Source organism: Mobula birostris, chromosome 2, assembly GCF_030028105.1.
Source record: "Mobula birostris isolate sMobBir1 chromosome 2, sMobBir1.hap1, whole genome shotgun sequence".
Lineage (NCBI taxonomy): Eukaryota > Metazoa > Chordata > Chondrichthyes > Myliobatiformes > Myliobatidae > Mobula > Mobula birostris.
Window position 1 is genome coordinate 243,534,481 of NC_092371.1, and position 27,882 is coordinate 243,562,362.

Below are 27,882 nucleotides of genomic sequence, written 5' to 3' on the forward strand. Positions count from 1 at the left end.
CTTATGGGCAATTAGAAAACCCAGTCTAGTAAAAACGCTGAGCATTTGGGTTGGTCCGTAACTGGTTGTTGTCTTTGAACTTAATCTTTATGCAAATACAGTCAACATCAGAGTGGAAGGTGTGGTCTTCTGTTAGTTGTGAAGTGGTGTTGTGGAGTACCAGGACAATCTGCAATCATGCCCCTCAGGGACTTGGGCAACATTATGTTTTTACTTCGTGACTGTCTGTTTTTCTGAATTGGTAACCATATGTGTAGTTTGTGCTGTGTGCCGTTGGTAATGTATTTTGCACCTTGGCCCTGCAGGAACATTGTTTTGTTTACCTGCATTCAGGTATGGTTGAATGATAATGAAACTTGAACTTGGACTTGAAAAATGACTGTAAAGTTTCCTGAGAAACACACACAAAAGAAAGGCTATGGTCCAGGTGCAGGTTGGTGGGACTAGGCAGACTAACAGTCCAGCATAGACTGAATCAGAATCAGTTTTAATATCACCGGCAAATATTGCGATATTTGTTGTTATGTGGCAGCTGTACATTGCAACACATAATGACAAAAACTGTAAATTACAGTTAAGATAGTGGGGTGGAGATACATCTCTACCAAAGGAGGTGTAGGGTGCTCCTTTCCTCTGCTTTCTGCAGGTCACCCTTGGACAAGGTGCATCACCTACTTAGGCCCTGATCAGAGTCATGTGAAACCATGGGAACAGGTGGTGGATGGTCGTACGAGCAGCTGGTGCAGATCACAAGTCCTGGATGTGCAACCACTGACACCAGGCAGACAATCCCTGAGGAGTATTGATAATGCCTGGCGTCACCCATCTTGTAAAGACACTGCCCAGAAAGAAGGCAATGCCAAACCACATCTGCAGAGAAATTTGCCAAGAACAATCATGGTCATGGAAAGACCATGATCACCCATATGATATGACACGGCACATAATGAATGAACCAAATTTCAGTAAATATATATATAAAGTTAAATTAAATAAATAGTGCAAAAAGACAAAAAAAAGTAATGAGGTGGTGTTCATGGGTTCATTGTCCATTTAGACATCTGATGGTAGAGGGGAGAAAGCTATTCCTGGATCTCTCTCTGAGTGTGTACCCTCAGGCTCCTGTACCTCCGTCCTGATGGTAGCTATGAGAAGAGGTCATGTCACAGATGATGGGAGTTCTTACTAATGGACGCTGCTGTTTTAGGCATCACTCCTTGAAGATGTCCTGGATGCTGGGGAGACTTGTGCCTATGATGGAGCCATCTGAGTTCACAACTTTCAGCAGCTGATATCGACCTGTGCAGTGGCCACCCACACCGCCCCCCCACCCCAACAGGCTGTGATGCAGCCAGTTAGAATGCTCACCATGGTTTATCTGTAGAAATTTTCAAGCATCTTTGGTGCCATGCCAAATCTCCTCAAACTCCTAATAAAGCCTCTGAAGGACTTATTTCAATTCTGCAGCTCTCTAGACTTGATGAAACTTCTACAACTCATGCAGTGCATTGGGAACAACCATCGGCCACAACTCTGTCCTTGAAATAGATGACAATTCCGCTACTACTGATTCCCTGTGGAACAAATTGACCCTTATAATTGCTAGACGTGGTAGTGAAATGACCTTGTGTGAAGCCACTATATAGACTGATATGACAGGCCATTGTCATTCCTGTCTTCACATGTGAAAAGTACTGGCAATATCTAAAATTAATTCCTATTTTGGGCCATTTATTTACTTAGAGATACAGCACAGTACCAAGTCTTTTCGGCCCGACAAGCCTGTACTGCCCAATTACGCTCATGTGACAAATCAACCTACTAACCGGTACATTTTTGGAATGTGGGGAGAAACCGGAGCTCTCAGAGGAAACCGATTTAGTCATGGGGAGAAAATACAAGCTCCTTAAAGACACTCGCAGAATTGAACCTGGGTCGCTGTTGCTGTATTAGCGTTACGCTAACCGTTAGACTATCGTGTCACCCGAAGTATGGCAAAGAAAATATTGCGGCTTCAATATACCTATCCACATTGCACAGCTTGCGTTTGTCCTTAGTAAGAAAGGACGATTGAAGAATTGCAAAAGTTGAAAATCACAGGCTCCCCTATGAATCAAAACTTGGAATATAGTTTGAACTGGTAAATGATACTCTGGTGTTTTAACAACACAAAATGCTGCACCACAACGAACAGGATCAGACAACTTAAATAGTTAGAATTGACAAGGTAAGGAATTTACTGGATTCTTTGAGAACATACGGTCTTATTATGCTAATAAGGAGTGCAAACTCCTGTGGCTGGACTGTGCCCTTCAACGATGCTAACTCTGGAGTTGGTTTGGTAAATAGTAACCAGTGACTTAATGCTCTCTGTCATGTCTTCTAAGCGAGGGCCCACACTGGAATTTTGTCCCAAGCTAAATCTTAACTAGTTCGCACAAACCTAGCAGTGGTTTTAACAAGTTGTTAGTCAAAGCTGATTCAATTAACAATTCACATTCTAATATTTGTCACACAAAGTGCACACAAGCTGTGTTTAATTCTCTCTGTCCACAACACAAACAACTAATTCCATGTTATTGTTTCTCTTTGAAAGACTGGAATTCTCTTCAGATATAAACCCTTTCACAGCAAGAATATCTGCCCTCTTCTGTCAGATTGCACAATAGTTGGAAGTACATTCACCTTCCTTCTTGTACTGCTCTATCAAAGTTAGTAAGCTCCTTAGAAGATTAGAAATCAGAGACCAAAACTGTGACAATGCCTCACTACTTATATCTACACAACAGGAATGCAAAATCCTTTCAAAGCAATTAAGAATCTTTGTGGGTGGGATGAGAAGCTAAAACAGGTGGAAAAATATTCACAATTTTCACAACACAGTTTATATCCAAAGACAATTCTACAAGGCAGTAACTCATAAGACCATAAGGTATAAGAATAGAATTAGGCCTTTTGGCCCATCGAGTCAAAGAGTCATAGAGAAGTACAGCATAGAATCAGATAGTTCAGCCCATCTAATCTACGCTGTACCACTTCAACTGCCTAGTCCAATCAACCTGCATCGGGACCATAGCCCTTCATACACCTACTATCAATATACCTATCCAAACTTCTCCAAAAACATTGAAATTGACCTCACATGCACCACTTGTACTGGCAACTCATTCCACACTCTCATTACCCTTCGAGTTATGGGTTTCCCCTCATGTTCCCCTTAAACTCAGGGCCTCTAGTTGTTGTCCCATCCAACCTCTCTGCCATTTCATCGTAGCCGATCCATTTTCCTCCCAGCCCCAGTCTCCATAACCCTTCATCCCCTCACTAAACAAGAATCTTTCAACTTCTGCCTTGTCAAATGTCTCAGCCTCCACAGCTGTCGGTGGCAATGAATTCTGCAGATTCACCGCTCACTGACGAAAGCAATTCTTCCTCATCTCTATTCTAACTGGATGTCCCTCCATTCTGAGGCTGTGCCCTCTGGTCACTGACTCCCTCATTATAGGAAACATCCTCTCCACATCCACTCCACTGAGGTCTTTCAACATTCGATAGACTTCAATGAGATCCCCCCGCATTCTTCTAAGTTCCAGTGAGTACAGGCCCAAAGCTGCCAAATGCCCCTCATATGTTAACATCTTCACTCCTGGAATCATCTGTGTGAACCTCCTCTGGACTCTGTCCAATGATAATACTGGTGGGGATGATGGCAGAGCAGAGATGGCTGAAGTTTCTGGGAATAGTTCACAAGGCGCAGGATAGACATGTCCCACAGAGGAAGAAGTTCTCAAATAGGATGAGTGGCTGAATTCTGCTTCTATGTCTTATGGTCTTATAGTTAAAACTGTTGACAATAAATACTCCAAGTGAGGACTGACTAATGTCTTATAAAGGGGCAGCATTGCTTTTGTATTCTGCTTCTCTTGAAATAAATGCCAACATTGCATTTGCCTTCTTTGCCACACACAGAACCTATAAATTAACCTTCTGGGAGTCTTGCACAAAGACTCCTAAGTCCCTCTGCACCTCTGCTGTTTGAATCTTCTCCCCATTTAGATAATAGTCCGCACTATTGTTCCTTTTACCAAAATGTATTATCATACATTTCCTAACACTGTATTCCATCTGCCACTTTTCCCCCATTCTTCCAATTTGTCTAAGTCCTGCTGCAATCCCATTGCTTCCTCAGCACCACATAGCCCTCCACCTATCTTCACATCATCCACAACTTGGTCACAATGCCATCAGTTCCACTATCTAAATCATTGACAAACAACGTGAAAAGTAGTGGTCCCCTGAGGCGGCCAACCAGAAAAGGCCCCCTTTATTCCCACTCACTGCCTCGTACCTGTCAGCCATTCCACTATATATGCCAATATATTTCCTGTAACACCATAGGATTTTATTTTGTTAAGCAGCCTCAAGTGAGGCACCTTATCAAATGCCTTCTGAAAACCCAAGTAAATGACCTCTCCTTTGTCCACTCTGCTTGTTACTTCCTCAAAGAATTCTAACAGATTTGTCAGGCAAGGTTTACCTTGACAGAAACCATGCTGACTTCGACTTATTTTATCATTAGTCTCCAAGTACCCCAATACCAAGTCCTTAATGGACTCCAACACTTTCCCAGCCACTGAGATTAGGCTAACTGGCCTAAAATTTCCTTTCTTTTACCTTCCTCCCTTCTTAAAGAGTGGAGTGACATTTGCAATTTTCCAGTCCTCTGGGACCAAGCCAGAATCGAGTGATTCTTGAAAGTTCATGACCAATGCATTCGTTATCACTTCAGCAACCTTTCTCAGGACTCTGGGATGTAGTCCAGGCAACCTATCCACCTTACAACCATTCAGTTTGCCCAGCATTAGTTTTCCTTTGTAATAGCAATGGCACTTACTCCTGCTCCCTGATACTCACAGACCTCTGACACATTGCTAGTGTCTTCCACAGTGAAGACTGAGGCAAGTTACTTATTAAATTCATCTGCCATTTCTTTGTCCCCCATTACTACCTCACCAGCATCATTTTCCAGTGGCCCAATGTCAATTCTCACCTCCCTTTTACTCTTTATAACCTGAAAAAGCATTTAGCATCAGCTAGTTTGCCCACATATTTCATCTTTTCCCTTACAGTTTTTTTAGTTGGTTTTTATTGGATTTTAAAAGCTTCCCAATCATCCAGCTTCCCACTCACTTTTGCTACTTTATATGTCTTTTCCCTGGCTTTTATGCAGCTCTTAGCTCCCCTTGTCAGCCATGGTTGCCTACCCCTGCCGTTTGAGAATTTCTTCTGTGGGACATATCTGTCCTGCGCTTTGTGAACTATTCCCAGAAACTTCAGCCACCTCTGCTCTGCCATCATCCCTGACGTTATCCTCCTCCAATCCACCTGGGCAAGCTCCTCTCTCATGCCTCTGTAATTCACTTTATTTCATTGCGATACTGACTTATGCTTCTCCCTCTCAAGTTGCAGTATAAATTCAATCATATTATGATCACTACCTCCTAAGGATTCCTTTACATTAAGCTTCCTAATAAGATCTGGGTTATTACACAATACCCAACCTAAGATAGTCTTTCCCCTATGAGGCTCAAGCACAAGCTACTCTAAAAAACCATTTCATAGTCACTCCACAAATTCCCTCTCTTGCGATCCGATACCAACCTCATTTTCCTATCCCTTTACATATTGAAGTCCCCCACTACATTGTGTAATAACCCTTATTATATGCCTTTTCCAGCTCCCTTTGCATTCCCAACCCCATATATTGGTACTATTTGGAGGCCTATATATGATTTCCATAATGTTTTTTTTGCCCTTGCAGGTTCTTAACTCCACCCACAAAGATTCAACGTTCTCTGACCCTATGTCACCTCTTTCTAATGATGTCATTCCATCTCCTACCAACAGAGCTACACCACCACCTATGCCTTCCTGCCTGTCATTTTGATAGAAAGTATATCCTTTGATGTTAAACTTCCAACTATGGCCTTCTTTCAGCTACGACTCAGTGATGCCCACAACGTCATACTGACCAATCTCTAATTGCACCATGAGTCCGTTCACCTTATTCAGAATGCGACGGACATTTAAATACCGCATCTTCAGTCCTGCATTCTTCAGCCTTATGAATTTCTACTCCGTGATACAATTTAACTCTTTGCTCTGTCTGCAATTGTACCCAATCATTGGCTTGTCCTTCCTTACATTCATAATATGCCGAACATCTACTTGTAAATCTGCTTGCTCATCCTCAGCTTTATCATATTGGTTCCCATCTCCCTACCATATTAGTTTAAACCACTTGCAACAGCTCTAACAAACCTGTCTGCAAGGATATTAGTCCCCTTCGGATTCAAGTGCAACCTGTCCCCTCTGTACAGGTCACACCTGATCCAAAAAATGTCCCAGTGTTCCAGAAATCTGAATCTCTGTCCCCGCTTCAATTCTTAAGCCACACATTTATCTGTCACCTCATTCTATTCCTATCCTCAAAGTCATGTGGCACAGGCAGCAATGCTAAGATTACTACCATTGAGGTCCTGCTTCTCAGCTTCCTTCCTAGCTACCTGTATTCCTTCTGCAGGACCTCCTCCCTTTTTCTACCTATGTTCCTATGTTGTTGGTACCAATATGTACCACGACTTCTGGTTGCTCACTCTCCCTTTTCAGGATGTTGTGGACATGTCAAGAAACATTGCAGTCCCTGGCACCTGGGAGGCAAACTACCATCTGTGTTTCTTTATCGTGTCCACAGAATCACCTATCTGTCCCCCTAACTATAGTGTTCCCTACGACTGGTGCTATCATCTTTAGTTCCCTAACCTTCTGAGCCGCAGGGCTGTACTCAATGCCAAAGGTGTGGCCACTGCTGCTTTGCTCAGGTAGGTTCCCCCCCACCCCCCGCCGCAACAATACTCAAAATGGAGTACTTATTGGTGAGGGGGACAGCCACAGGGGTGCTTTGCACTACCTGGTATTCTCCCTTCCCTCTCCTGACAGTCACCCATTTATCTGTCTCCTGTAGCCTTGGGCATGTGTGGGCACGTGGCCAAGTGGTTAAGGCGTTCGACTAGTGATCTGAAGGTCGTGAGTTTGAACTCCAGCCGAGGCAGCGTGTTGTGTCTTTGAGCAAGGCACTTAATCACACATTGCTCTGCGACGACACTGGTGCCAAGCTGTATGGGTCCTAATGCCCTTCCCTTGGACAACATCGGCGTCGTGGAGAGGGGAGACTTGCAGCATGGGCAACTGCTGGTCTTCCATACAACCTTGCCCAGGCCTGTGCCCTGGAGAGTGAAGACTTTCCAGGTGCAGATCCATGGTTTCTCAAGACTAACAGATGCCTCTACTGTAGCCTTGGGTAGTCAAGGGGTAGCCTTGGGGTGACTACCTCCCTGTAGCTCCTGTCTATCACTGCTTCACTCTCCCTGACAAGCCGAAGGTCATCGAGCTGCAGCTCCAGTTCCCTAACACGGTCTCTAAGGAGCTGCATCTCGATGTACCTGGTGCAGATGTGGTCATCGGGGAGGCTGGGAGTCTCCTGGAAATCCCACATCTGACACCCTGAACAGAAGACTGGCTCTGTAGATGTAGCCCCTATTCTCTCAAGAGTTAATTCAGAAAAAAAAGAAATAAGGAATAAGGAATGAACTTACCTACCTACCTTGCCTCTGCCTGTTCTTGCCAAGGCCTTACTGCTGATCGACATGTTTGTATAATTAAAGGAAGTTAGTAGTGCACAAAGAAAGCAAAAGGAAAACTGACCGGTTTATTGTCAGCAGCACAGAATAACTGCTTTTTGTTGAAGGCATTGTGTACACTTCGTTTTCCACTATGGCACTCGGGTGATAGCGACAGCTGTTGCGGCTGGATCGTTGCATGATTTCTCAATGGGTTTGCCTGCTTTGTTCGTCTAATAAGTTGTTGATTTTTGTGGGCTGATTTCATCTGTGGGGCTGTGTGCACTACACCAGAGCTAACCCCGTCTCATCTCACCTGCGATTCATAGCAGCTGTCAAAAAACATGACCTTTCCTGTCATCAAATCCTAGGGTGAATTTACAGGCAAGTCTCCAAAATAAAGAGCAAAGATTTGGATCGATTCACCATCTTTTACCAAAATGTAGTCTGGTTCGTATAAGCGTTCATAGATGAACCTCCGCCAGTATTATGTTACTAGGGCCCAGCTGCATACTCAATAGGAGAAAACTTATAATAAGATTATAAGACATAGGAGCAGAATTAGGCCACTTGGCCCATCAGTTCCACTCCATCATTCCATCATGGCTGATTCATTATCCCTCACAACCCCATTCTCCAGCCTCCTCCCCATAACCTTCGATGCCCGGACAAATCAAGAAACTATCAATCTCCGCTTTAAATATACACATTGACTTTGCCTCCACAGCCGCCTGTGGCAATGAATTCCACAGATTCACTACCTTCTGACTACAGAAATTTCTCCCCATTTTTGTTCTTAAAGAATCTCCCTATATTCTGAGGCTGTGCCTCTCTGGTCATAGATTCCCCCACTATAGGAAACATTCTCTTTCCATACAGGTTATCTAGACCTTTCAACGGAATGTCCCCCTCATTCTTCTAAACTCCGGTAAGCCATCAAACACTGCGTGTATGTAAACCCTTTCATTCCTGGGTTACAGGAGTTATGCGGACTTGCACAGATTGCAAGAGTGGACAAAGAAGTGGCAGGCGGAGTAGAGTGTAAGAAAAGGTGGGGTTATGCACTTTGGTATGAAGATTAAAGGTATAGATTGTTTTGTAAATGGGGAGAGAATTCAGAAATCCGAGGTTCAAATGGTACTGGGAGTCCTGATTCAGAATTCCCTCAAGGTTAACTTGAAAGTTGAATCAGAATGCTCAAGGGATCTATTTTCCTAAGTTCAGAGGACATTTATATGTAATCATCAGATGCAGACATTTATTCTATTTCACCACCGATTATGGCTTTATGAGTGACTGTTTATATAAAGATACAAGAGACCGTAGAAGGGTGTGTTAACCATTCCTTTAAGCTTCAGAAATGTTAATTTTTATGGAAGGAATTTTACAGAAGTGTTTGAATTTAAGTGAGGTACAGTGAGATATTTTTGTCCATCTGACAGATTTAGCAATACGCATCCCATGGTCTAATTGTTTTACCAGGCTGCTGTGAGATGAACTGAGCAGTTCTAGCTGCAGCTGATTATTGCCACTGATAGCAAAAACAAATGTAAAACTGACAGAATCTGACTCACAGTCACGTTTATTATCACTGAAGTATGTTGTGAAATTTGTTGTCTTGCGGCAGCAGGACAATGCAATACATAAAAAATAAGGTTGAACTCTGCCATGGACGGGCCTGAGCCTGGCTGTGAAAGGAGGTGCGTTGGCATGGGGCTCGCAACCCCGTCTCGCAAAAGCCCAAAACTACAGAAACACCAAAGAAAGCTCCAATGACCTCATTCCTGGGCGAGGACGGATCTTCGCCTGGAAGACCTATGAAGTCATGGGTGAAAGTAGAAGTCACAGGGCTGATCAACCTTCAGTCCAGGACAGTATCAAAGGTTCAAATGTTCATTTATTATAAAGCTTGTATCCATATTTTTAAGGCATCCGTTAGTCTTGTGAGACCATGGATCTGCGCCTGGAAAGTCTTCACACTCCAGGGCGCATATACAACTCAGAAATTTGTATTTCTCCAGATCACCACGAAACAAAGAACGAACACGAGGGAAGACATCAAACATCAAACCCTCACCCGGCACAAAAAAGAAAGGCATCCCGATCATCAAGCCCCCAAAACCCCCTCCCTCCACACAAAACAGAACAGGAATATCGACGCTCAAAACACAACCCAACCCTGCAGACATAACTAACAGAGCAGAACAGAACATCGACCCAAGAAGACCCTCCCCCTACTCAACAAAACAGAAAAGAAACGGGTGATTAAAAAACACAGAATATAAAAACCATAAGTCTGAAAGAGTCCACAGTCCATAAACGCAATAGTCCAATCCGTAAACGCAGAACCTCAGTACCATCCCCCGATATCACTGACGTCCATTGAAATTGAGGGACACAACACAAGGCAGAGAGGCCTACCCATTTGTCACAGCAAGCCACACAGTGACAGATCTCTCTCAGACTCCCTCTCCGACAGCGTCCGAAAGGCAGGCAGTCGGCGGCGAAACTCTCGCTCACCTTCTGCGTTCGCCTCGATGTCTCAGTCTCCTAAGACCTCATCGGTGACTAATGGAAGCTTTAAAGACTGAAATGCAGTTGAAAATAGACTCACACCCCGTCTCAACGTTTTTCATTGCATCGAGACCTTCTGAATACGGGATTGCTTCCCTGAATCTTCTCGGAGCCAGCAAAGAGCTGGATCACTCAAGCAATCTCCAGGCAGTAAATCACAGGTTCTAACAGCTCCAGAAACACATTTAAGGTGAAAAAGAGACATAAAGGAAATAAACAAGCTATTTTCATTTGCTATCTGGAAGATGTCGACCAAGGGAGTGTTGTACACAGGTGCAATCTTGAGCGGATGGTAGCATATTAGTATTTTGATAACAAATTCAACTGTGAATTTGACTAACATTTTCATTAGAACTGGGGAAATTTAGATAACAAAAATAATAGAATAAATGTATCAGATAAGGAGAGAGAAAGGCTGTGATTTCCTGTCAGTTACAGCTAATATGCCAAGGTAGTTTTTCAGGCAGCTGCTAAGACATCTTGGCACTGATCCCAAGCTTTTCCAAAGAACTGGGAAACACTGGTGCATGGTAAGGCCTTGATAGAGTGAACGTGGAGACGATGTTTCCTATAGTCGGAGAGTCTAGGGTCACAGGGCACAGCTTGAGAATACAGGGATGTCCCTTTAGAGTGGAGATGAGGAGGAATTTCTTTAGCCAGAGGCTGGTGTATCTGTAGAATTCCTTGCCACAGACTCCACTGGAGGTCAAATCATCGAGTTTATTTAAAGCAGAGGTTGATAGATTCTTGCTTAATCAAGGTTCAAAGGTTACAGGGAGAAGGCAGGAGATTAGGGTTGCGAGGAAAAATAAGTCAGATAGATTGAATGGCGGAGCAGACTTGATGGGTTGAATGACCAAATTATACTCTAATACTATATGGTCTTATGGTAAATTTCTACTGGATTTGACTTTTTTATCCAGGTTTACACTGTACCTGTATTTTATTTTCACAAATACCAGTGACAGTCAGTAATATTCTAATTAGAGAAGACTGATACCATTTTGCCCCACTGGTTACTAAATTGAGTGTGCAGAAAAAGGAGTGTAATTATTGGATCCATCGGCTATTCAGGGATACAAACAGTAAAAGTTATTGGCAAGCAAGAGAAGATCTGCAGATGCTGGAAATCCAAGTAACACACACACACAAAATGCTGGGGGAGCATTTTGTGTGTTTTCCTTGAGTCAAGGTTAGATTTATTACAACTCTGGGGCAAAAAGTGTGAAGAAAAATGTCAAATTATTTTAACTCTAAGCTTGTTTGTCGTATTGTTGTCTCGTTTAAACCAATGGTGAGACACTTTTAGAGAATGAAAAACTAGGCTCATAACGAGGTAATGAGGATTGTTGGCCGAAGCACCATTTAAATCTATCATTTCCCCTACTAAGAAGCACCTTAAGAGAACATTCCTTTGATATAGACGTAATCTGTATAATATTTGAAATCAAAATGAACTTGCAAAATACATTGTGTCTTATCCTGTGGAGCAGCGGCCTCATGCAACGACTACAAGTATCTCTCAACTGCCCACGGGGATCAGCTGTTACTAAATCTGCATAAGCAGCAGCCTGCGAACATTAAATTGGATGAAAGTTGGTTTTATTGCCAATAGGGATATGGGCCGATAAACTGAGCGGAAATGAGTTGTGTGTGCGGCTTAGAACAACACAGCTCTCTAATTAACATCATCTTTTCTTTAAAGGAATAAGATTGTTACTAGTTCAGATTTGAGGAAAACGGCACCGCTCAGACTTGGCTTTATATGAAACATCTAGTAAAGCTTTTAGGGCCTAGTTTTCTCTCCAATGCATTTTATTTATTTCCATAGTAAATAAAAAAGGTGCAACTTTAAAGGCAATATATGTGAGTCCATAGAAAGTCCCATCTGAATGAAGTTAGCAATTCTATAGTGTTGGGAGTGACTATAATTTTTATTTTATTAAAAACAGAACTACCCTTTTCTCATTGCTCCCCTCAGGGAGGAAAAAACACAACACTTTAGGAATAGCTTCTTCCTTCTGCCATCTGATTTCTCAATTGACATTGAATCCACGAACACTACCTCATCTTTTTCACTTTTTTCTCTTTTTTGCATTATTTACTTAATTTAATTTTAAAATATATTTCTTATTGTAATCTACACTATTTTAATTATTATGTATCGCAGTGTACCTCTGCCACAAATTTCACGGCATTTGCCAGTAATATAAAACCTGTTTCTGATTCTGATTCAACACACATCAAAGTTGCTGGTGGACGCAGCAGGCCTGGCAGCATCTCTAGGAAGAGGTACAGTCGACGTTTCAGGCCGAGACCCTTCGTCAGGACTAACTGAAGGAAGAGCTAGTAAGAGATTTGAAAGTGGGAGGGGGAGGGGGAGATCCAAAATGATAGGAGAAGACAGGAGGGGGAGGGATGGAGCCAAGAGCTGGACAGGTGATTGGCAAAAGGGATATGAGAGAATCATGGGACAGGAGGCCCAGGGAGAAAGAAAGGAGGAGGGGGGGAAAAACGCAAAGGATGGGCAAGGGGTATAGTCAGAGGGACAGAGCATTTATCCCTCCTAGCACTTATCCTTGCAATCTGTACATAACTCTCTTGCCCACTCATCCCACCCCACAGTGAACAGAAGGGCACTGAGCAGTGTGGAAGAACAAAGGAATCTGGGAAAACAGGTCCATAATTTGTTGAAAGTGGCATCATAGGTAGATAGGTTTGTAGAGGAAGTTTTTGATATATTGGCCTTCAAAAATCAAAGTATTAAGTACAGATTATGTTATATTGAAGTTGTATAAAACGTTGGTGAGATCTAATTTGGAGAATTGTGTGCAGTTTTCGTCACCTAACTACAAGAAAGATATAAAAATGGTTGAAAAAGTACAGAGAAAATTTACAAGGAGGTTGCCTGGTCTTGAGGACCTGAATTATACAGAAAGACTGAACAGGTTAGGACTTTGTTCCTTGGAACATCGGAGATTAAGAGGAGATTTGATAGAGGTATACAGAATTATGAGGGGTATAGATAGGGTAAATGTAAGCAGGCATTTTCCACTGAAGTTGGGTGAGACACAACTAGAAGTCATGGATTAAGGAGGATAGATGAAAAGTTCAAGGGGAACATGAGGGGAAACTTCTTCACTCAGAGGGTTGTGAAAGAGTGGAATGAACTGCCAGCACAAGTGGTGCATGTGAACTCGAGTTCAACATTTAAGAGAAGCTTGGATAGGTACATGGATGGTAGGGGTATGGAGGGCTATGGTCCTGGTGCAGGTCAATGGGAGTGGACAGTTTAAATGGTTTGGTATGGACTAGATGGGCCAAAGGTCCTGTTTCTGTGCTGTACTTTTCTGTGACCCTATGACTCTGTGATCTCCCTCCAAGCAGAATGAGTGTTGCACCAGGTGTTCCCAGCCTGGGGCCACAGACCCTTGGTTACTGGTAGGGATCCAAGCCCTAAAAAGAAATGCTCTATACCATCTCCCTCACCACTATTCAACAGCCCAATCAGTCCTTCCAGGTGAGGTGACTCTTCACCTGCAAGTCTATTGACTGTTTCTACTGATTTCAGGTTTAATAAAGCCTCTTGAACTCTTGGTCAAATGCAGCTTTGATGTCAGGATCGGAAAGCTCCAGAATTTACTCTTTCCATCCCTATCCCTTTCCATATTAGAAACAAGTTGATGACGTGTTCAGAGCCAAGTGATATCGACATAGCATAAAGCAGGCAAATCTTGGCAAGTCGGTGGAAGGTGGCAGGTATCTTGTGTAATGGTAAACAAGAGAGATTCAGTGGATGCTGGAAATCGAGAGCAACACGCACAAAATGCTGGAGGAACTCAGCATCATCTGTGGCATGATGAAGGGTCTCAGCCCGATGCATCGAAAGTTTATTCCTCTCCACAGGTGCTGCCTGATTTACTTTGTCTTCTTGTAATTTCTGTAACGTGTGCAGAACAAGTCAGTTAATGTACTGTCAGCCACCTTTTACTGCTCATCAGCAGCCTTCTTTCAAATTCCTGGCTGGTCTGACAAAGTGTCAGACAGATACATATGTGATTACTTCTGTCAGTTTACCTCAGCCAGACACAGGGCCAAGATTAGGCAGTAGGACACGTTTAATATGAAATGCCAGAGAATACGCTCAAGCATAAGTTTACTGGCCTTTTTCTTTAAGGCCTCTGTCCGTCAGAGCTGACCATGGATATTGCATCCTAGCTGTCCAGGTACACAAGCCAGGTCAGTTATCCATTTAGCAGGCTTAACCTCTCCCCGCATCTGATGAACCCAAAGGAACGGCCGAGACCTGATACCGTTTGGTATCAGCAGTGTCGCAGGGGTTGCCAGTCAGCATTGAACTCAACGTAGGACTGCCTTAGGGACTCCAGTTCCGGAATTTTCCCTCGGGGTTTACTCCTGAAGCCTCCCCCATGAGTGGGTACAGCTGCAAGGCAGCAGGGGTTTGAGATCAGAACTTCTCTTCTCCTGGAAGAGCTGCCAACTACGGCTGATGAACCCCATCTGCCTGAAGTGGCTGGTTTTAAGGTGTTAGCAACCTGCCTTTTCCCCTTCTCCTGTCAGCGGAAATGGTTCCGCTGGACTTAGTAGCTAAGCCACACATGGAGGCCAGGAGCTGGACTTGGTTATCTGAAGCTACTTGAGGCACACACCATTGGGAGCATTTAATAGGAAGTGGAATCTTGTCCCTGTTACCACCCCTGGCTATAACAACCTAAGGAACTGGTCTAAAAAATACTGCGCAAAAAATAAAGCCACACATCTTAGAACCTGAAGGTACATACTCAGAATAGAGGTACATCCATTTAGAATGCAGATGAAAAAAATTTTCTTCGTGCCACAGATAGCTGCTGTGCAGTCCACATCATTGGGTATAACCATATAACAATTCCAGCACGGAAACAGGCCATCTCGACCCTTCTAGTCCGTGCCGAACTCTTACTCTCACCTAGTCCCACCGACCTGCACTCAGCCCATAACCCTCCATTCCTTTCCTGTCCATATAGCTATCCAATGTAACTTTAAACGACAACATCGAACCTGTCTCAACCACTTCTGCTGGAAGCTCGTTCCACACAGCTATCACTCTCTGAGTAAAGAAGTTCCCCCTTATGTTACCCCTAAATTTTTGTCCTTCAACTCTCAACTCATGGCCTCTTGTTTGAGTCTCCCCCACTCTCAATGGAAAAAGCCTATCCACATCAACTCTATCAATCCCCCTCATAATTTTAAGTACCTTTATCAAGTCCCCCCTCAACCTTCTACGCTCCAAAGAATAAAGACCTAATCTATTCAACCTTTCTCTGTAACTTAGGAGATGAAACCCAGGCAACATTTTAGTAAACCTCCTCTGTACTCTCTCAATTTTAGTGACATCTTTCCTATAATTCGGTGACCAGAACTGTACACAATACTCCAAAGCCTTACCAATGCCTTATACAATTTCAACATTACATCCCAACTCTTATACTCAATGCTCTGATTAATAAAGGCCAGCATACCAAAAGCTTTCTTCACCGCCCTATCCACATGAGATTCCACCTTCAGGGAACTATGCACCATTATTCCTATATCCCTCTGTTCTACAGCATTCTTCAATGCCCTACCATTTGCCATGTATGTCCTATTTTGATTAGTCCTACCAAAATGTAGCACCTCATTTGTATAGTCAAGGTGCAGGTTGATGTTCCTCATCATTAAGGATGTCAAATACCACAGGGAGGAGGCAGCAGAATGGGGGTGAGGGGGAAACATCTGGAATGCCTGTTTCACTGCCGCTGCTACTGTGTGATCCAAAATCTCCGGAGGAGAAGGCCCTGAATCCTTGGCTTTGCTTGCTGCTCGGCGGCCGGGGCCGGAGTCAAAGCACTCGGCAGAGATGGTGCTCGGTGCTCAGTGTCGGAGGGCTGGTCAGAGCCTCGAAGTTTTCAGACAGACAGAGTTGGACTGTGGTCAGGTGCTTCCAGGACGCTGCATCAGCAAGTTTACGGTGCTGGAAGCTCATGGCAGGGAGAGTTTCTTCCTTCTACCATCTGCGTGAGTTGTTGGGGCTATCGGGACTTTGAGACTTTTTTTTACCGTGCCCATGGTCTGCTCTTTATCAAATTACGGTATTGCTTTGCATTGTTGTAACTATATGTTATAATTATGTGTTTTTTGTCAGTTTTAATCTTGGTCTGTCTTGTGTTTCTGTGATACCATACTGGAAGAACATTGTATCATTTTTTAATGCATGCATTTCTAATTGACAATAAATGAGGACTGAGTGTCCCCATAATCTAATCTAATAAATCAGCTATGATGAAATAGCACAGCAGACTTGATGGGCTGAATGGCCTAATCCTACTCTTATGTCTGAATAATCTTATAGTCTGACTTTAATGATGATCAATGTAATTTACTGCAAAATTATAGCTGGGGATCTGGTTCATGAGCACCAGGGCGTGTCCACACGCCGGTGGGCCTGTATGCTACATGTGCAAGGGCCAGACCTCCTCCCCGTCCTCTGTAGTTCAGCCCAAGTCCGAAAAGAGTTCAGTTTCTGTGTGTCACCAGCGAGGAGGCGCTACATGAGGCTTGCTGTTGGAGAGACAGGGAGAGACTTACACATTCACCTCTCCTTTTCACAAGGCTGCTGGCCAGTGGTGGAAGCTGAAAGTGAGGGTGACAAGCACGGCCCAATACACTACCACACTAAATGCATCACAACAACCAACAATAAAAAAAAGTACGTAAATTGTATTCACCATTATGCTGTCACGTCATACATGAGCACCCGCTTAAAAGTAAAAGTTAGACTCACATTCTGGACTCTTGCGGTTTTCCTTCCAATTATTTTTTTCTGTTTTGGATTCAGAAAATATAACAAAGGGGAAGTTGAGGGAACACACACCTATCCTCATTGAGGAATCGGCAGTGAAACGTGAGAGGTTTCAAGTTCCTGGGTGTCAACATCTCTGAAGATCTATACTGGGCCCAACATATTGATGTAGTTACAAAGAGGACAGTGGCCTTTTTTCATGAGGAGTTTGAGGATATTTTACGTCACCAAATACACTAGAGAATTTCCACAGATGTACCATGTAGAGCACTTTAACTGCCTGTATCACTGTCTGGGATGGAGGAGCCACTGTGCAGAATTAGAAAAAGTCACGTCCACTTCTGATTATTACCATCGGAGGAAGTACAGGAGTCAGAAGACAAGCATTCAATATTTTAGGAACTGCTTCAATAGACAATAGACAATAGGTGCAGGAGTAGGCCGTTTGGCCCTTTGAGCCAGCAGTGCCATTCACTGTGATCATGGCTGATCATCCACAATCAGTATCCAGTTCCTGCCTTATCCCCATAACCTTTGATTCCGCTATCTTTAGGAGCTCTATCCATCTCTTTCTTGAAAGCATCCAGAGATTTGGCCTCCACAGCCTTCTGGGGCAGAGCATTCCATATATCCACCACTCTCTGGGTGAAAAAGTTTTTCCTCAACTCCGTTCTAAATAGCCTACCTCTTATTCTTAAACTGTGGCCTCTGGTTCTGGACTCACCCATCAGCGGGAACATGCTTCCTGCCTCCAGCGTATCTAATCCCTTAATAATCTTATATGTTTCAATAAGATCCCCTCTCAGCCTTCTAAATTCTAGAGTACACAAGCCCAGTCGCTCCAATCTTTCAACATATGACAGTCCCGCCATCCCGGGAATTAACCTTGTGAACCTACGCTGCACTTCCTCAATAGCAAGAATGTCCTTCCTCAAATTTGGAGACCAAAACTGCACACAGTACTCCAGGTGTGGTCTCACCAGGGCCTTGTACAACTGCAGAAGGACCTCTCTGCTCTTATACTCAATTCCCCTTGTTATGAAGGCCAGCATGCCATTAGCTTTCTTCACTACCTGCTGTACTTGCATTCTTACTTTCAGTGACTGATGAACAAGGACACCTAGGTCTCGTTGTACTCCTTTTCCTAACTTGATTCCATTTAGATAATAATCTGCCTTCCTGTTCTTACCACCAAAGTGGATAACCTCACATTTATCCACATTAAACTGCATCTGTCATGCATCTGCCCACTCACCCAACCTGTCCAAGTCACCCTGCATTCTCATAACATCCTCCTCAGATTTCACACTGCCAGCCAGCTTTGTGTCATCAGCAAATTTGCTAATGTATTGCTTCTTCCCTTCTGCCACCAGATTTCTGAATAGACCATGAACCCATGAACACTACCTCCCTTTTTTCTGCTCTTTTTGTACTACTGATTTAATTTTTTCTGTATATCTCTTCTTGTATAGTATATTTTATGTAATGCACTGTACTGCTGCCACAAAGCAACAGATTTCACAATGTATGTCAGTGGTAATAAACCTAATTCTGAATTCTGAAACATTCGTTAAGACGATTCCTCTAGATTTTTCTTGCAAATCTTTAAATATGAAACGCCAAGGAGCTAAAATAGAATCGACTCATGTTACTAAAGATCACTGCATGCTGCATGATCTGACGACCGTCCTCAGAGTAAGGTTCCAAAAGCACAAATAATGCCCCAGTTTTAAGATGACACTCATTTGTACTGGTTGTGTCAATATGGATTTTTTTTTTTACCTTTTTTTTTGTTGAGGGTTATTTGCCTGTCAGCATTACTTTTAGACATGCAATTGTGTCACGTATATTCCCCTTATGTGCTGCAGTGAACGAGTATTGGAACAAACAGCATCCCTAACGGGGTGCCTGCTGTTTGCTTCTGTGCCAAACTCCACCCACACAAGTTGAATCTTGCAGAATATTTTCTAGAATAAAGCCATCATTTTCTGACAGGCAGCAGCCTTTGGGACTTATTATTTTGTTATTGAGTAGTGGGGAATACAGCAAGAGTTACAAAACTATAACCCTATTAAAATTCAATAAATAAAACATGTACTGGATTCAAATTGAAATTAATTTGTACTTCCAGGAAATAACTGCGTCCAGTTTCACAGATTGATTTTTTTCCCCTTTATCTTTCTGTTTACTTCCATTTCCTTACATAAAGACAATCAATATCATAATGAAATAGACCACAAAGTCATTTATTGTAGGTGAATCTGTTGAGCTACTTCTGAGACCTTTCGCATTTCTTTCTTTTATTTTGTATATCTTGATGTATTTTTGCCTTTTATTGCAGAGTCTGCAGCAAACATTCATGTTCCTTCAACATGAATCAAATCTGCTGATGGTCAACTGTATTTCACTTCATTCAAGCTTACTTGTCACCTGATATTTGTGGGGAAAGGCATTGAGCCCTCGCCCCAGCACTTTTGTGAACCAGATTCCTTTTTATTTCCATTATATTCCATCATCTTTGAGAATAATCTCCTTGTCCTGTATATATGACATGAATAGGTTCACAAAAATGATTCCAGGATTGAAAGACTTGTCATATGAAGAGCGTGTGATGGCTCTGGGCCTGTATTCACTGGAATTCAGTAGAATGAGGGGGGATCTCATTGAAACCTATCGCATGGTGAAAGGCCTTGATAGGGTGGATGTGGAGAGGATGTTTCCTATGGTGGGCGAGCCTAAGATCAGAACGAAGATGAGGAGGAATTTCTTTAGCCAGAGAGTGTGGTGAATCTGTGGATTGGAGGCGGAGTTAAGATGGCGCTAAACGGCAACTCCTTTGCTTGCATCTTCAGAAACAGCTCTATTTCCATCTTCAAAATCTTTATTTTTCTCTTTCAGGGCACTTTTGAAGACCTTGACCTGGAGTTACACGCAGACTTCGGTTCTTTGCAGGAATAGGACCCATTCTCAGGGTTTCAGGACCAGCTGTTGTTGTTCAGCATGCCAAGGGTTCGGCCTGAGAGTCTCACTCGTATTTGGAAGCTTAAGATCTCAGGGCTCTGGAGATGGGAGGATTGAGGATCGGTGTCATGGCAGGAGACTTGTGCGTCATCAGGGAGGCTGGAAAATCTTCGCTGTGGGCCCAGAGACCCGAGATCTTTGCGATCTTCAGGCACAGAGCTTGTAAAAAGTGAACAAAACAGACTTTTTAACATTGTAAACCAGCGGGTTGTTATGTCTCCTGCTCGCTGTGAAAATGGGGGGGCAACCCCTACGCCCTTATTAGGGAGAGAGGGAACCTGTGGTTTGTCGAATGCCGGATGAAATGCGATAGTCTTTGGGGTAACTGCAAGTCTATGTCTTTGCTATTGCCTAGCTCACACTTGTGCTCAGTAGTGGGTGTGCTTTTTTGCTGGGGAGGGGGGGGGATCGTTGCTCGCTCACTGCCGCTTACACGCGGGATGGGGGAGCTGTGGGGGAGGACTTTGGGCTTCTCACATTTAATTGTCCTTCATTTCTGGGGCACTTCTGTTTTCGTGGATGTTTGCAAAGAAAAAGCATTTCAGGATGTATATTTCATACATTGCTCTGATATTAAATTGAACCTTTGAACTCATTGCCACAGGTAGCGGTGGAGGCTGTCTTTATGTATATTTAAGGCAGAAGTTGATAGTTTCTTGATTTGTCAGGGCATGAAGGGATATTGGGAGAAGGCAGGAGATTGGGGCTGAGAGGAAAATCTGGATCAGCCATGATGAAATGATGGAGCAGACTCCAAGGACAAAAAGGTCTAATTCTGCTCCTATATATTATGAATATTTTTCCTCTTTAAACCTAACTTCTTCTAACATTGATAACTTCACTCACAAGAACTCTGAACTGATTCTACAATGTAACAATTCATTTTCAAGGACTCAAAATTCAGCTTCTCAGTATTATTAGAATTTTTAAAAATATTTGCAAAGTGCGGCTTGGTACTGCTCAAATGCCATCTATAAATTTGCTGACAACGTAACTATTGATGGCAGAATCTCAGATGGCAACGAGAGGGCGTACAGGAATGAGTTATATCAGCTAGTTGATTGTGGACTTCAGAAAGGGTATGATGAGGCAACATTCATCAGTCCTCATCGAGGAATCAAAATGAAAAGAATGAGCAATTTCAAGTTCATGGGTGTTAATATCCCTGAGGATATATCCTGGACGCAACAGATCGATGCAGCCACAAAGGCGACGCGACAGCAGCTATATTTCATTAGGAGTTTGAGGAGGTTTGGTATGTCAGCAAAGGTGTTGGCATATTTCTACAGATGGATCAAGAAGAGCTTTCTAACTGGCAGCATCACTGCCTGGTTTGGGGTGTGCTATTGCACAGGATTGAAATAAGCTGCAGAGAGTTGTAAACATAGTAGGCTCCATCATGGGCACCAGCCTCCGTAGTATCCAGGACATTTTCAAGGAGCGATGCCCCCCTCACCCAGGCCATGCCTTGTTCTCAAACAACAGCAAATCTGCAGATGCCGTATGTCCAAGCAACACACACAAAATGCAGGAGGAACTCAGCAGGCCAGGCAGTACCTATGCTGAGGTAACACTTTATATTGCTTCAAGATTATATGTTTGTCAATTGCTAATAAAGGGTCAAAATAAGGAACTTGACTCTTTGGAACAATCATTTCATTGGAGCTAAGGGTGTGTCATACAAGTATAACGACCCGTGACAGCCGCAGTGTTTGTTTTGCATTAGTTTTGCTGCTACAGTATTGAAGACATTTTTCCCCTTCCTCTCCCCTCTTCTTCATTGCCCCTCTTGACCTCTTCTTCCCCTTCCTCCCCTTCCCTTTCTCCCACTCTCCTGTTAGATTCCCCATTTTCCAGCCCTTTGCTTCCCCACTTTTCACCTACCAGCTTTCTCCTTCATCCCTATCCCCCACCCACCTTGCTTCACTTATCACTTTCTAGCTTGTCCTCCCACCGCCCCCCCCCCCATTCTTGCACCTTCCGCTCTCCTTTCCAGTCCTGATGGAGGGCCTTGGCCAGATATGTCAACTGTTTACTTATTACCACAGATGCCGCCTGGCCTGCTGAGCTCCTCCAGCACTTTGTGTGTGTTGCTGTTTGTCAAGGCCTTTTGTGTCCCAATTATCTGCCATTTTCCCACACTGCAGCAAGGAATGCACTTCCCATGAGTACCTCTGTGACTGTAAATGCTTTGTTTTCTCCCAGGTTTCCAAAAGGTAATTTATAAATGTAAGCCTTACGCATCTTTTTTTCCCAGCTGGATAATTTATTCAATGGTGACTGTATAATAATTTGAATTTCAGGAAGATTAAAGAGAACTCAAGAGACAATGAGATTCTTCAGATCCTGGACACACAAAATACTGGAGAAACTCAGCAGGTCAGGCAGCACCTATGGCAACGAATAAGCAGGCCATGTTTTGGGCCGAGACCCTTTAGGACTGAAGTGGGAGGGGAACAGAAACCAGTAAGTTATTCAATGGGGGAGATCATGCAAAGGGAGACACGGACTATAGATTTGGAGTCTAAATTAGGTTTATGTGTGTTTTGGGTTTGGTCGCTCTTTTTTGTTACTACTTTTGGGTGATTTTTGAATCAGATAATAAACACTGAGCTGAACTGCACTGGCATATGCTGTTTGATTCTGTGTTTTCACTTGGTATTTTTTGTTGCCATTTGTATGATTTTTTTTGTGCGTGGGGGAGGAGTGTTTTGTATTTAATACACTCGAAATACTGGAAGAAGTCAGCAGGCCAGGCAGCATTTATGGAAAAGATTAAACAGTGATATGTTGGGCTGAGACCCTTCAGGAATCGAAGAAAGAGATGAGGTCAGAGAAAGAAGGTGGTGGGGGGGGGGGGTAGTGAAGGAAGAAATACAAAGTAGTCAGCGATTGGTGAAACTGGGAAAGGGGGGGGGAGAAGTAAAGAGCTGGAAAGTTGATTGGTGAAAGAGATAAAGGGCTGGAAAAGGGGAAATCTGATAGGAGAGGACAGAAGCCATGGGAGAAAAGGAAGGGGGAGGAGCATAAGAGGGAGGTGATGGACAGGTAAGGGGATAAGGTGAGAGAGAAATGGAAATGAGGAATGGTGGGGGGGGGGGCAATTACCGGAAGTTTGAGTAACCTCCAACCTGATGGCATGAACATCGATTTCTCAAACATCCAGTAATTGTATCCCCACCCCCTCCTCCCCATTCCATTTCCCTCTCTCCTTATCCTCTTATCTGCCCCTTTCTTTTCTTCCATGGTCTTCTGTCCTGTCCTATCAGATTCCCCCTTCTCCAGCCCTTTCACCAATCAATTCCCAGCTCTTTAATTCACCCCTCCCCTTCTCCCAGTTTCACCTATCACTGACTACCTTGTACTCCTTCCTCTCCTCTCCCAGTTACTTACTCTGAATTCTCATCTCTTTTTTTTCCCCTGTCCTGATGAACGGTTTCGGCCCAAAATGTTGACTGTTTACTCTCTTCCATAGATGTTGCCTGGCCTGCTGAACTCCTCCAGCATTTTGTGTGCATTACTTTGACTTCCAGCATCTGCAGATCTTCCCTTGTTTGTGTTTCAGGTTAGATGTTCTTCCTTGAGCAGGTTGGTTCCATGGTTCTTTGTTTCGTGACTGTATGTGGGAAGACCAATCTCAGGGTTGTCTGCTGCATATATACTTTGATAATAAATGTACTTTTGATTCTTTGAACAGAATGCATATTACTCAATAGGGAAGTCCATTTTTGTCAGTTTAAATAAATCTCATTGGATATCATGGTGATAGTTTTCAAAAAAATATATTTACAGTCTTTTACAAACAATTGAAAAATAAGACCATCAGATTAATCACGAAACTTCTAATGAAATATTTGTACTGATTTCAACTCAACAGAATTCATGGTATTCTTGTGAGAAAAGGAAACACTTGGCAATTATACTCGTCTCTTGATGTTCTGAGGGAGTGCCGCCATATTTACTGTGACTTTAGCAGTGTAGTCACAAGTACTCTGAAGGAAAAAGGTAAAAACGCTTATCTATCTTTGCCATTTTCTGGGCACACCTTGGTCTTTTGATGGTGTTCCTGCAAGACACTGCTATTTCAGGGACATTGTCTCTAAACCAAACAGAAATAAATAATAGACTATATAAACACGATATAGGGAAAGCAATTATATAAAAAAACACTATACATGGTCTGGAAAAAGTCTGAAAAAAATGGCATCTCTTCAGATATTTTGCTTAGATGTTTGCTAAACTACAACCTTCTTTGGTCCTAATGTGATTTTTTAAATTCATATTAGTCAATACTATGTACAACTGAAAATAAATGAATTGTCTGTGATTCTCTGTCAGTGAAATAGAAAAATATAGTGCATTTTCAGTGAGTACTGAGTTCACTACAGACAGACCTGTGTAACAAAACAAAGACATTATAAATAAATTACAACTTTTACATAGAATCATTCGCATTCCACATAGTCAAGACAATGGAATGGAATTCTAATCTGATGTGTGGGATCTCTCATGACAGGATCAAAAGCAAACAGCTCCACTCTTTGGAATCTTCTCTCAGTCTCTGCAGACCAGATAACCATCAGTTCTGCTGTGGTTGGGTAGAAATAGCAAAATCCCAAGTGACTGGGTTGCTTTGATAACATTCAGGATTTAGGCAGTTCAATCATACTCCCCTTAAGAAAAGGGATTCTGATCAGAGTTTGATTGCTTCAGCCATCTCCAAGAGGATGGAGTACACTTGCCAGGCCAAATGGCCTAACTTGACTCCTATGTCTTCCGGTCCTATGGCCTAAATTCTTCAATGGATCTACAAACCTTCAGGCAGGCTCATATTTATGCCATGCTCTGCAATCCCCACAGCTCGTCTGAAACATACATCTAATATCTGATCTACGGTACCTCAATTCTCCTTCCTGTCACATTCCATTTTGTACTTCGTATTTCTGTTTGGACCAGGGTCGAACTAGTTAGTTTTTTTTAATCACTTAGTTGACCATTGATTGCAGTTGTTTATTTTTCTCTCCTAATCTTATATTTTAATGTTTCTGTCATCACTCTATTTGCTAAGGTGCCATGCTATTTTTAGGAGGTCTGAAAAGCTGATATTGTACTTAAAAAATAATGATCTGTTTCATGGAACCTTCACACTTTCTTCATAATAGCTCCCTTTACTTTGATGTTTTCTTTCTGCCTATTATCTTAAAGGTCAATAGAAGTTTCAGAAACTAGAAAAAGTCTTTTCTAAAGTCTCAGTAAATGAACTTACTCCTACCAGCAAACGGATGGAATTCTTGAGAAACCAAGTTCCAAAAATGAAAGCCTTTTAAATTTAAATTACAATGTCTAACATGGCCTATAAGTTTCAGTATCATCACGTAGGTATCATAAAGTGGTAGATAGCAATAAATGGATGAATATTTAAGAACTGGGGTGGCAAGTGGTAGCTTTCCAATATAGCAAGTCAGTAAGAAGATGGCTGAACGAACACCATTCAGCAAGCACGAGTCTTGAAAACAATTTAATAGGTAAACCATAATATAAGGAGTGTCTTTGACAAATATAGTCTACATAAATTGATATGTACATTTTTTAAAAGCCCAGTAGACAAAAAAGGAGGTTAGAACTCTTGAAGTTTTGTGTTTTTTTTTGTATGTTTTTTTTCGGTGTAAAGTCCTAAACGTTACAGGTAGTAGTTTCTTCATAATGCGCCTGTTCCAGTCACCCTTGCTGTTAAAGGACCTCGTTGTTCTTTCAGCGACTTGGAGGAACATCGTTGCACACCTTCCCCTGAATCTCTGATCCGTCTCAGAAAGAAATTTAGAAGAGTGCTGAGTACTGACAGTACGAGCAGCAGATGGTATTTTCACCCCCCCCAGGTCCGTTCCCTTTTGCTCGTGGGGAGATAAGGTCCGTTACACCTGAATTCCTGTGCCGTGCATTTGCATCATCTGGGCTCTCATAGTCTGAATGCTGCTCATTACTTTCTTCTGGTGGCCAACCAACGTGATCCCCAAGCTCATCACGTCCCTGTAGAATACAAAGCACAGTGAGAGGCCGCACAGGACTAAAACAATGGACAAGGTTAAATCAATGTTTATGCGTAAGATTTACAGACTCTGAAGTCTATGACAAGTACAGTGAGGGCTGTGCAGTGAGAACATGCAGGTATTATTCAGAGCGCTACTTCAGATTGTTTCTGACTATTTTCTCTCTCCTGTACCTGTATTTGCTATTTGAAAACTTCCAGGATGTTTTCCGACCCAGAAATTTCCTTCAGGAACTTTGCTACACCATGTCAAATCTGTGAAAATGTTATTTTTCAGTTCAAGTTAGAATAGAGCATTCTAACTCCCAGCCCACTCCCATTGACCAGCACCGGGACCATAAGCCTCGACACCCCTGATATCCATATACCTATCCAAACTTTGGTTAAACATGGAAATCAAGCTTAAACGGATCACTTGTGCTGGCAGCTCGTTCCACACCCTCACAATCTACTGAACGAAGAAGATTCCCCTCATGTTTCCCTTAAACTTTTCACTTCTCACCCTTAACACCTGGTTGTAGTCCCACCCAACCTCTTTATATTTACCCTACTATACCCCTCATAATTTTGTATACCTCTATCAAATCTCTTCTCAATGTTCTACGTTCCAAGGAATAAAGTCTTAACCTATTCAATCTTTCCTAATAACTCAGATCCTTTAAACCCAGCAACATCCTTGTAAATTTTCTCTGTACTCTTTCAACCTTACTTACATCTTTCCTGTAGGTCGGTGACCAAAACTGCACACAATACTCCATATTAGGCCTCACTAATGTCTTATACAACTTCAATATTGTATAAAGATGGTTCACAGTGATAGAACATACACTCAGTGGCCACTTCCCTATGGATCTAAGATTCTGGCTTCTTTCCTTCCGGTCCTGATGAAGGGTCTTGGCCCAAAGCATCGACCTTTATTCCTTTCCGTCGACACCACTTGCCTGGCCTGCTGACAGCCTCCAGCATATTGTGTGTGCCCTAGAGTCTCTTAAATCTCCCTGTTGTATCCTGCCTTAACCACCACCCCGGCTGCTCGTTCCATGAACCCACCATGCGGAGCAACTTACTTCTGACCTCCCCTCTACATTTTCCTCCAATCACCTTAAAATTATTCCCTGGAAAAACCCCACTGGGGTAAATGATGCAGAACAGTATCTGCACCTTCAGTTCAGTCTCCAGTTCCACACTCTTTCATTGGTTCTCTCTACTCTTTTCCAGTGAGAGCGCATTTATCTTTTGAATCTGCTTAATATTTGATTAGTCATTACCAGCACCAAAACCCCTGTACCTTTTTGCCTGCTGTTAATCTCGATACTTTATAATTAGCAATTTTCTTGCAAACGTTTTGTCGCCACATGAGGAGACATCGTCAGTGTGCTGTTAATTGTGGTGTGTCCTCCAAATGCTTGGCCTTTATATACTTATCAATCAGCTGATTGGTTGCCATTTCAGAAACTCATTTGTGATGTGTCACGGATTGGCTGCGTGGCAAACATCGTGTGTAGTGGTCTGGAATTTTGCCTGCATCGGATTGAAGTCTATGTGTTTCCTTACAGAATTGTTCCCGGAAAACCACACTTCTAAGAATTCCCTTGTGGATTCATGAACATCAACTGGGTGTAAACCGGCATGACCAGCTCTGCCTAGTCTCTACCCATGAAGATCGAGAGGGGCAAGAAACTCGACTTGGCATCAGTGAGAGTCATGGCACAAGCAAACACACA

The 27,882-nt window shown here is 42.8% G+C and overlaps 1 protein-coding gene across 4 annotated transcripts in view; it reads right to left on the bottom strand.

Annotated features, from left to right (window-relative positions):
• Positions 1-23,888: 23,888 nt before the first annotated feature.
• Positions 23,889-27,882, bottom strand: part of epha7 (eph receptor A7) — a 380,177-nt gene continuing 376,183 nt past the window's right edge. For all 4 annotated transcript variants that reach the window (XM_072251662.1, XM_072251664.1, XM_072251663.1 and 1 more), the window contains exon 17: positions 23,889-26,139. In XM_072251662.1, coding sequence (XP_072107763.1) covers positions 26,025-26,139 — 115 coding nt within the window. In that variant the 3' untranslated portion in view covers positions 23,889-26,024. The remainder of the gene's footprint in view (positions 26,140-27,882) is intronic.